The sequence below is a fragment of the Moschus berezovskii genome, chromosome 1 (genome assembly GCF_049115385.1).
Source record: "Moschus berezovskii isolate FMDL1 chromosome 1, NW_MosBer_1.0, whole genome shotgun sequence".
Classification (NCBI taxonomy): domain Eukaryota; kingdom Metazoa; phylum Chordata; class Mammalia; order Artiodactyla; family Moschidae; genus Moschus; species Moschus berezovskii.
In genome coordinates, this window is record NC_142460.1 from 48,804,445 (window position 1) to 48,816,469 (window position 12,025).

General features: G+C 41.8%; 1 protein-coding gene across 1 annotated transcript in view; it reads right to left on the reverse strand.

Moving 5' to 3' along the window:
* GBE1 (1,4-alpha-glucan branching enzyme 1) overlaps positions 1–11,744 on the reverse strand; it is a 339,164-nt gene extending 327,420 nt beyond the window's left edge. The window contains exon 1 of the mRNA XM_055412202.2: positions 11,388–11,744. Within this exon, the coding sequence (XP_055268177.2) occupies positions 11,388–11,539 (152 nt within the window). The 5' untranslated portion in view covers positions 11,540–11,744. The remainder of the gene's footprint in view (positions 1–11,387) is intronic.
* Between the last annotated feature and the right edge of the window lie 281 nt (positions 11,745–12,025).

The window sequence follows — 12,025 nt, forward strand, 5'->3', positions numbered from 1 at the left end:
CATTTTCTATTGTTGTTGTTCAGTTGCTAGGTTATATCCGACTCTATGTGATTCCATGGACTGTAGAAGAACGGTCAGGCTCCTCTATCCATGGAATTCTCCAGGCAAGAATACTGGAGTAGGTTGCCATTTCCTTCTCCATTTGCCATCAGTTCAGTTCAGTTCAGTCACTCAGTCGCGACCAACTCCTTGCGACCCCATGAATCACAGCACGCCAGGCCTCCCTGTCCATCACCAACTCCCTGAGTTCACTCAAACTCATGTCCACAGAGTCGGTGATGCCATCCAGCCATCTCATTCTCTGTCGTCCCCTTCTCCTCCCACCCCCAATCCTTCCCAGCATCAGAGTTTTTTCCAGTGAGTCAACTCTTCACATGAGGTGGCCATAGAACCCAACAATTACACTGCTACATAGTTCTCCCAAAGAAATAACATCCAAATATAATATCTATATCTTAGCTTCACTGCAATATTTTTAATAGCCAAAAACTGGAAATAATCCTAATGTCCTTCAACAGGTGAATGGATTAACTGCGGTAAACCCATTCAATCGAATACTATTCAGTGACAAAAAGGAACAAACTACTGATGTATGCAATTTGAATGGACCTCAAAGGCATATGCTGAGTGAAAAAAAGTCAACTTCAAAGATCATATATTCTATGATTTAATTCATATAACATTCAAAAAATGAAAAATATTAGAGAGATATAAAGCAGATTAGTAATTGTCAGAGTTTAGGGATAGAGGGAGTGGGAGTAGTTTAACTATAAATGAATGTAGAGTTCCTTTGTGGTGATGGAATGATTCTGTATCTTCATTGTAGTGCCAATTACATGAATGTATACTTGAGATAAAACTGCACAGAAGTATATGTAAAGACTGTTGAAAACTAAATAAGGTCTGCAGATTGTATCAATGTCAATTTCCTGGTTTTGAAACTGCAATACGGTTAAGCAACATATTACCACTGGGGCAAGCTTGGCGATTAGGACAGGAACCTTCTCTGTATTTTTGCAACTTCCTGTGGTTTATACTTATTTTGACATAATTTTTAAATCTAGTCTAACACAATTCACACTGTATATTTTTACTGTCTTCTAACTCTAAAGTTACCTTAAACCTACTATAACTAACTTCAGTTTTGATAGCATTCTTATTTCTCTGTATTTCCTGCTTATGTGTTGTATTTTTGAGTAGAGGTTTCCTTAATACTAAATGGATTGGGCATTTTAGGGAAGTGAAGCAAAAAGAAAAAAGAGACTCATTCACTTCATCCACTCCTATCACTAGCAAGCACAATTTACACAACTAAAAGAGCACCGCCAACTAAAATGGTCAAGAAGATGAAAGAATCATACATGTAAACAAAAGCACAAATAAGCAAACAAAAATATCAGAGGTTATTAATGCTGAAAAATAAGAACTAGAGGAGGAAAAAACCTTGGAAATTACAAACATGAATTTGGTTGTGAATCTCTAGAATCCTGGAATAATCACCAATCCTCTTGAATGAAAAGGCAATGGTAACTCACACATTAGTTACTCCTGACCTCCAAATAACAGTATAAAACGATCATGGGTAACAGACCTATAACCTCTTAGAAAAAAAAACAAAACTAATATGACCCCACACACATTACCGATCTATTCTGATATCAAAGAGGAATCATTATGCTGTTTATATTGTCTAAGACAAAAAAGGAGAATTCCATTCTTCCACAAATTGCTCATTATTGTCTAAGAGGAAACACTGAACATGCCTATGATGATAAAAGTTATATGTGTGTGTTAAGTCTGTAGCAGGTATGTTCTGAAGAACAAAGCATACGCATCTTAAGCTTTTAGAAGAATAGTATGAAAGCCCACAAATTTGTATGTAGTTACGTAACAAAAGAATTCATAGTTTGAAGACTGAGCATTAACTAACTTATCATCTTTAATTTAGTTTTCTTCCTTCACTTTTCACTTTCACACATTGGAGAAGGAAATGGCAACCCACTCCAGTGTTCTTGCCTGGAGAATCCCAGGGACGGGGGAGCCTGGTGGGCCTCCGTCTATGGGGTCACACAGAGTCGGACACGACTGAAGTGACTTAGCAGCAGCAGCAGCAGCCCCACAAATAGAATATTCTTCAAATAACTTAAAAATAAAGCAGATCATTTTTGAGTGAGCCCAAGAGAACTTGGAAAAATTATTAGTAACTGACAAACTCATTTCCTCTCAAAACATCCTCATATTTTTAAGAGTAAAATACCTATGAAATTTAAAAGAGAAGACAGCAGTGCTCCCCAAATCACTGGGCCAGGTTACAGAGGTGAAACAAATAGGTTCAGCTTGGAATAAAGCAAGCACAAAGGTCTGTACATGTTCCAGGAGAAGAATTCGGAAAAATACAGATAGGGTAGAGTAAAGTGAAAGTCAAGCCCCAGAGGCTGATGATTCTGAGGGATTTGGCTATAGACTCCTCTCCAAAATGCAAATTCCTGGATTTTGCTCAGAAAAATTTGTACACAGATATGATATTGGGGAACTATAGCACAATCTCACTGGGACATTTCATCTTTAGCCAGATATGCTCTCCTCACTGGAGCAAAGGAAAGAGGTGAGGGAAGTTGTGATAGATGAGGTCAAAGGCATTTCTCAGGAGAATACGTGTGCAATGGAAAGCCCATTGATTATACAGGCTCACTTTCAGCTAAGGATGGCCATGACATGGGACAGCTCTAGTCAATAATTTGTAAACTCAAAGAATGAGATGGAGTTTACAGGTAAACTAACACACACTTGTCTAAAATGGACATAGTGAGTTGGCTTGTATTCTTGCTAGGAAGATAGATATGGTCTCAAGATATGCCCAGCCATCTTCTAAGAATAAAAACTATATGCTAAAGATAGTAGAGGAGAAAGATAAATGATGAATCAATGCTCAGGACCAAATCACTTACCTTCACTTTCCTTGTGAGAAATACAAACCTCGATGTCCATTAAGTCACAGTTTGTGGGATTTTCTGTTCTTTGAGGGCATGTTCGATTTCTGTTACATATACCTAAATACGTAACTGATTTGATCACGTTCAATAATAGGGAATGTATTTGTATTATGCAGTTATTCATAATTAAATACTACCTGTGACTAGTTGCTTATCATTTATGAAAATAAAAATAAATTACATTGATGATATTGAGTAACATATGATTTTATTAGAGAAAAAATATTTCTCACTTGCTAAATATTTGGAAAACTGAAGTTACGTATATAAGAAATATATATGCAGACTTGGTTTCTGATTATCACATTTTGGATTATCACCTAGAGTATATACCCAGAAACCATCTAATGAAAATTTATTCCTCAATGGATCTACTAAAATACACATGAATATTTCATTCCTTTATGTATCTTACCACAAATTCAAACATACCGAAAATAACCGAAATCATCAGATAAAAAAGGAGATGATAAAATAGACAAGGTAAGACATAGGATTTAAATTTTTTCTTATTAATAGATCATAAGTTCAGACTGCACTAGATAATTCTCTCATTTGCAAAATTTTAAGCTGCTATTATACATTTTTCCTACTTATTTTCAAAGTTGTTTCTGCTATTAGTAAACTCGGTATGACCATTCCTCCAAGTGTCCAGAGTTCAGGAGGAAGAAATTCCCTGCAGCTGATTGATGCCCAAGAATATGAACACTGAGCAGTCACATGAAAAAAGACAAAAAACAGAAAAGGAAGATCAAGAGAAGAGCGACTTTAGGTTTCTGCAGTCAAGCATTACCTCTCTCAATAAAGGGAGCTTTGTGCTCATTATATCCCAGCACTCATCTTGCCTTCAGCTTGTAGTAAACTGGCAATTGCTTTATGATTTTGTCTCCAAGTTAGGGATCAAAGTTTAAACATATTCTTTTCTTTCTCCATTAGATGATGATTAAAACTACCACCTCCTCACCTCATTCACACAATTGCACTGTTGGTAAAGAGAAGGCTTAAGGTAAAGATGCTATTAAGCAGCAAAGAGCTGTGGAGAATTTCTGGTCAGGTTTTCACCTGATGGTTAATTTCAGGATACAGGATTAAAGAAGCTTATCTTTACATATATTCCTCGCCCTCAAGACACCCCTGAGGTGGGAGCAGTTCATATTTTTCCAAAAGAGAAACTAAGGTTCACAGAGGTTGACTAATTTGCTCTTGAGTTTGAAGCTATTTAGCATTCATGACAACTAAAATTCAAACTTCATTTTGCTTTTGCACTTTGCAACATGGACACTCTGCCATATGTTCATTTATTTCCATATTACATGTGAAGAAACTAAATTTAGGATCTAAGTTATCATGATCTTTTAAACAATAGAAATCACTACATTAGGATAGTCACTATAATTTAATGCCAACTGCACAATAAATTAGTGAATGTAAATTGGATAATGTTACGTCTAATGTAGATTTTTGCCTTTTTTCGATGTACTGGGCTCCTGTTACCCTAAACACAAAACAGAATAGGGCTGATTTTGGATTTTAGGATCAAAAAAACCTGGACTCAAAACAGTAGTGAGCCTCTACTGACAAGTGGACATCAATACAAAAAGAGAATCTACTCTTCAGTGAAATAATAAAGTTACTTTAGAAAGAAAGGCATCTGATAGCAGCAGTTCTCTCCAATGAAAACAACTCATGTTTTACTTTAATATCTCTGTATGCATAATTCAAGTTGAGCACATGCTTTTAAATACAAGCAGCATGATATGCTTATCAATCTAAAACAACATCACATTTCACAGGGTCTGTGTTATTATCTCAGTGATTAACTGGGGTCAGCCTGGTGGGAACCGAATTGAATCCTCTGAGAAGTTATCACTGAGTCGTTTCTCAAGAGAAAGCGTAGGAGATATTCTCAAGAGATGGTGCAGCAGGCTATAGTTTAGAGCCTAAACTAAACCAAATGCTCCATGGAGTCATTTTAAGGCACTTTGAAAATGAGAAGAGGTCACAGCCTCTTGCCCATCACTATAAAGAATTCTGGAGTTAGTACAGATCTTAGCTGCAAAGAACAAAGGTATCTACTCTCAGTACAGAAGAGCAGACCAGGTACAACTGGTAATTTCTGGATTCTTTTTTGCCTTCTAGAATATGGACATCTGACTTTCTTCAAAGTCTACAACTTGGCTAGACACTGAGAGAAAAGTGCACCATTCAGCTACAATGTAAAATTCCTGCACCGAGAGAATCAATTTTTGGTGTGGCTGCTGATACACAAACTCTAATCTACATTCTAATTCTGATCAGACACCAGTGTAAAAGCTATTTTCATTTTTAACAAAATAGGGATGTTCACTGTAATTGTGATACTTAACACATTTGGGCTCACAAAAAAACCTCTCTTCCCATTCTTGAGCATGCAATTTGACCTGAGGCTCTCTTCAAACTGAATATTCCTTCAGTGATTAAACCCACAGTCTCTGAGGAGTATGGAAATGTCTAATTAATAGCAAATTTTTTTTTATTTTCTCTGGTTATTTTTAACTTTTTACTTGAACATACATTCCTTTACCCTAGACACACAACTCCTGATAACTACCCCTTCTTTTCTGTCCATCCAGCCTAGCTAACCTTTCTAGCTTAAAGTGAGCTGACCTGAGATTTACTGGTGTAGAAAAGAGAAAAGCAAATGCAGAGGACATTCATTAGTTCACTCAACTACTATACTGTTTCCCATAGGCCATTTTTACAGTCTGAGAATATAACAGCAAGCAAAGAATACAGACAACGTACCCACCCATAGGCGCAAATAATGTCCTGGGAGACACAAAAGAGCAAAAACACAACTGGATTACAGCGGATGATCATCCTTACAATGCAGGTTTCCAAGGTGGTAGGTAAGAGGTGGGAAGAAGGTTTGAGGATGAGAAGTCAGGAAAGGTGTGTAATTCATTGCTAGCCTATGTCGTCAAGCATGTACAGGCACTAACAAGACAGAAGCAAAGTATGCAGCAAGCAGAAGAAATAAACTGCTAGAGCCATAGCCAGACCCACGGCTAGACCAAAACATGGTCTGGTGTCCAGGACAGAACAAAGTTCCGGAAAACTTCAAATTGATATTCTTTAAACATTTGGTAACGATCTATTCAAGTTATTCTAGTGATATTTTGGTGCCCCTTATAGAACAGTCTGCAGACATCCCAGCTACCTCTTTACACTGAGCCCCATTCTGATTAGATGGTACCGAGTGAGAAGGAGGGTACACAGATGAGGCTAAAAAAGTCAACAGGTAACCTTAACCCTGTATACGAAACAGCAAAAGAGACATAGGTATATAGAACAGTCTTTGGGACCCTGTGGGAGAGGGTGAGGGTGGGATGATTGGGGAGAACAGCATTGTAGCATGTATATTATCATATGTGAAATGAATCACCAGTCCAGGTTCGACGCATGATACAGGATGCTTGGGGCTGGTGCACAAGGATGACTTGGAGGGAGGATACGGGGAAGAGGGAGGTGGGAGGGGGGTTCAAGAAAGGGAACACATGTACACCCGGGGAGGATTCGTGTCAATGTATGGAAAACCAACCAATATATTCCGTTCCATTCTGTCGCTCAGTCGTGTCTGACTCTTTGCGACCCCGTGGACTGTAGCCTACCAGGCTTCTCCATCCATGGGATTCTCCAGGCAAGAATGCTGGAGTGGGTTACCGTTTCCTTAATGCAAGGTAATTTGCCTCCAATAAAATAAATTAAAAAAAAAAAGTCAACAGGGACCAGATAATAGTCTTCCATGAGAAAGAGGAGCCATGGACCTGTTGAGAAGATTTCAAAAGACAGAACAACTGCGAGCTGTTTTTATAAACTAGGTTAGAGATACTAGCAACTTCAGTATGAGCACAGCAGTAGGAATACAGTGCCACACAGACTTGAAAGTAGCTAGGAGCTACTGTTGATTGGACTTGGAGACAAAAAGGAAAAGGGGAGAGGACAAATTAATACCACACATGGAGATAAGGTATAAAAGGATCATCAGGCTTGGGGTGAAAAACCCTAAGTTCAGTTTTATACGCATTGAGTATTACACTTAGAGTACATCAAAATGCAGATACTGACAGTAAGACCAGGAGACTAAGACCAGGGGAGATTTAGGGTGAAAACAGACGTGGGCAGCCTCTGTACACAGATGGAATTCTCGGGATGGATGAGAATGCCTAGGGAAAGTATGCATATAAAATAGAAATACATTAAGGAACCAAAGGAGCCCTGAGAATCTCTTATATTAATAATCTGAAAGAGGCTAAGTAGAAACCACCAGAGATAATGGAAGAAAAGCAAAAGCTACAGTATCATGGCTTCAAGGATCTAATAAGTGGTTCAAAATGTCCAATACTAGAGATAAATATGCATTAAATTACCAAGAAGTCGTTTTTTATGAACTTGTTGAAACAATTTTAGTAAAGAAAGATTAATTCCAGCTACAGCGAGTCATGAGAAAAACTCATCACTGGGCCAGATCTCAGGTTCTTCATGTGTAAAACAGGAAAAACAAAAAAGCACCCACTCTTCCTACCTGGTAGTTCTGTTATAAGGATTCAATACTATAATATATACAAAAGTCACTATATAAACTTTAAACAGAGGGTAGAGACGAGTATTACTGCAACTGGGTTGTTCATCCTGCTGTTCACAAATGGGTTTTCTGTTCCACCCACACAGTTGAGAAGTCACATTTGACTTAAGGCACTGGCAACCCACTCCAGTACTCTTGCCTGGAAAATCCCATGAACGGAGGAGTCTAGTAGGCTGCAGTCCATGGGGTCGCTAAGAGTCGGATACGACTGAGCGACTTCACTTTTCCTTTTCCCTTTCATGCATTGGAGAGGGAAATGGCAACCCACTCCAGTGTTCTTGCCTGGAGAATCCCAGGGATGGGGGAGCCTGGTGGGCTGCCATCTATGGGATCGCACCGAGTCGGACACGACTGAAGTGACTTAGCAGCAGCAGCAGCAGCAGCCAATATATGAATCAGCGGAAGTAGCTGATTGCTGGCAAAAGCTGTAAGAAAACAGTGCATAGTTCAACATGTTCTCTGTTCCTTGCCATTGACGCTGCAGAAACATGTTTCAAAATGAAGGCTTCATCAGCCTAGATCCTTGAATGACTGCCATGAGGAGAGCCTGACTCATGCTGGCATGTAACACAGAGACAATGAAACATTGTTTTAAAGCACTACTATGTTTGAATTATGGTACAGCAACTAACTGCCATATAAATAACAGGCAAAAAAAGCAGAAAGCCAAAAGGAAAATCCTATCTTAGGAGGTAACCAATGAGACATCATACGGCTTATCACACACTAATGTCTAATTTTTATTTTATGGCACAGAGTAATTCACTAATCATCACACATGATTCAAAAGTCTTATAGTTACAGAAAAGGTAAGCAAGAACAAATGTATACTGCAGAATTTCTAATGAAGACACGGCGGCTGGGGAAGAATAAGAAGTCCATCAGTAAGAAACTGCCTCCACCATCATTGTCATACTGGTTATTTGTACTCTAAATTTTCTTCACTGCTTAGTAAGCGAACTTTGCACCTATGTTTGGTTGTACATTTGTGTTAGGCCAAAGACACACTGCCTGAGTGGATGATTAGAAATGAACAGAAAATAGGAATAGTAACCGGACCAAACTCTATGAAGGAGAAATTCTTTTATTCTTCAAATTCTAAAAGTTAAAGTTACTGCTACCAAACACTAAATTACTATTTGATATGCTTAAATGGAACATGTGTGCTGGAAAATGGCAATTACTCAGAACCAAGGCCAGAAGTAGAATTCAGGTCACAGCGAGGCACAAGGACCCATTGGAGCAGCTTTTTCATCAAGAACACTGGACTGCCCCCACGTTTTTATTCTGGCCTTTGTCCCTCTCATTAGTTCTGACAAACCGTGAAAGCAGATCAAAACTGCTTCAATCCCAATGGAGTTGAAGTGAAAGAACATTAAAGAAACATTTAACAAGGGATGTTTATCTACCTGTGTTTTTTTTTTAAAAAAAGAGAGGAAAAGAAACATAGCCAAAACATTTCCATACCTCTTCTTTTAGAAATGTCTTATGTGTCATTTTACAAAACATCCAAGAAAATTAGCGTCATTATTAATAAGCACATCAAAAAAATCTGACCATCATCTTTTGCTCTAAAATTTTTTGACTATTTCTAAATCATATCTAATCTTAAACAATGATGATTACATATTCAGTTTCTCTGAAAGCACTACTGTAAAAACTGAAGGCAATTCACAAGGTTGTTCCCCAAATGGCTTATATAAAGGCTCAACATCTGATTAACTGAGCAACAACTCAAGGTGACTCCTTTGAGGAGATCTCACTCCAGTGTTCTTGCCTGGAGAATCCCAAGGACAGGGGAGCCTGGTGAGCTTCCGTCTATGGGGTCACACAGAGTCGGACACGATTTAAGTGACTTAGCAGCAGCAGCAGCAGCATGGCATTAGGGCCTTCCCAATTGGCGCTAGTGTTAAAGAGCCCACCTGCCAATGAAGGAGATATACGACACACGGTTCCATCACTGGGTCAGGAATATCCCCTGGAGGAGGACATGGCAACCCACTCCAGTATTGTTACCTGGAGAGTTCCATGGACAGAGAAGCGTGGTGAGGCTACAGTCCATAGGGTTGTACAGAGTCAGACACTATTGAATCAATTTAGCAGGCACCTAAGCATTAGGGCTATACCAGCTCTGGAATGAAGTGTTGTATTCAACTCTGTGTCCCTTACTTTTTGTTCCTAAGAAAGTGAAATTGCTCTGTCCTGTCTGACTCTTTGTGACTTCATGGACTGTAGACTGCCAGGCTCCTCCATCAATGGGTTTTTCCAGGCAAGAAGACTGGAGTTGGTTGCCACTGCTCCAGGGGATCTTCTCAACCCAGAGATGGATCCTGGGTCTCCCACATTGTAGGCAGACTCCTTACCGTCTCAGCCTAAGGGACCCTTAATAAAGAGTTGCTGAATTGTGTACAGGCAATAAGTGACAGCGCTAGGTCATCAATCTAAGACTTTCTTTTCCAAACACCAATCAATTGTGCTTCATTACCCCTAATGCTGCTTCTTGCTAGCAACTACTATTAAGTACTCTACTTGAAAATATGACTAGGTATACTCTGTTGCCATGGTAGTTTTGAAGTGCCTCTGCTAAAAGGGCAGAAACCATTAAATCACAATGTGCTTATCTCACAAATATAACTACTAAAACAACTATTTCAGTCTTAAAAATTATACCTTTTAAGTTGAGCTGACTACTGGAATTACTATCTTACCAACTTTAAGAGGAGATAAGCTAAAAGTATACTAAATCGCGGAGAAGGCAATGGCAAGCCACTCCAGTACTCTTGCCTAGAAAATCCCATGGATGGAGGAGCCTGGTACGCTGCAGTCCGTGGGGTTGCTAAGGGTGGGACACGACTGAGCGACTTCACTTTCACTTTTCACTTTCACACATTGGAGAAGGAAATGGCAACCAACTAAGTGTTCTTGCCTGGAGAATCCCAGGGAAGGGGGAGCCTGGTGGGCTTCCGTCTATGGGGTCACACAGAGTCGGATACGACTGAAGTGACTTAGCAGCAGCAGCAGCATACTAAATCGGCATCTAGAAGTTTGGCTTTCCCTGACGTTATCCATCTTCAGGCATTGTCATAATGCCAAACACGGATTAAGAGGGTTTTTTAAAAAAAGGGGGACCAAGATGACCAAGACACGTTTAATTTTCTCTGAGACAAGAAATACTAACAACGGGGCGGGGTGGGGGGAGTGGGGAAGTTGCCTGAAAGAATCCTATTGGATGTAAAGTCACAATATTGGCTATTAAATAAACAAGTAAGTTTTTAAAGCGCAGTTACACAGTCCGGGTGTTGTGCACACGCTAATCCACAGGACCCCCCTGGTGCATGGAAGAATCATTAAACCTGCAGTGCCACGGCCTCCCTCGGCATCAGCCCCTGAGGAAACGCGCGGGCTGGCAGCCAAAGCACACACCCAGTAGCGCAAAATCGCCGATTCGAAGGGAGGAGACAGGGATGAGTAAAGTTTATTCAGCGCTTCTGCTTCTAGGCGGGCGGTAAGAGTTGTCAACCCACAACTCCGGAAGCCGCTGAACCCAATTACGGGACTCAACCCTCCGCCCACGCTCAGAAGCTACAACCCCCCAGGGTGTGGGGCGGGGCCGGCGGGGGAGGAGCCGACGGGGGCGGGGCCCGCACGCCCCGGAGCGAAGGGGCGACGCGAGCCCAGAAGGCGGGCTTCCTGGTTCAGAGGCGTCGGGCGGGGAGGGGGAGGGGGGGTCACTGGGGGATGGGGGGAAGCCCCACGCTGGGGGGCGGTACCTGCGCTGGAAGTCCGGAGCGAAGGGCTTCAGGTGCGGGTCTGTCTCTAGAAGGCGGGCTAGTTCGGGCACGTCCGCCAGAGAGGCGGCTAGCGCCTCCTCAGAGCACTCGGCCCCAGCCGCCCCAGCCGGGGGACCTGCCGGAGCCGCCATCTTCTGCCGCAGCCTGAGTAGCCGAGACCCGAGAGGGTCGAGTGGAGCCGGAGCGGCCGCGGGAGCCTTAGCCGGGAGGAAAGCGGCGAGAGCGGAGCCAGCGGACGCCCGGGCGAGCCGAGGCGAACTGTGGAGGCCCAGGGCCCTTTATAGCCGCATGGGACGGCCTTCTGTCCCCCTTCTCCCCCCTCCGGCGGGGAGGAGCGGGGCCGGAGTGATCCCCAGACGCACGTCCCGCGAGGGGAGGAGACGCCCAGACAGGCCCCTCCGCCTACTCAGGCGGCTCCCACCTGGAGGCCGTGGAGACCTGCCCTTTCCTCCCTCAGCGGCTCCGCCGGGGGTCCCGGCAGGCCTTGAACCCTCCGACCTCATTCTTAGCAACACAGCGCCCCGGCCCCCTGCCTTTCTTTAAACAACTCTCACTGGCAGCATGCCATCCAGATGGATGTATGGGTTTTGGAAGGAACTTTTCCTCTTGAGAGTTTT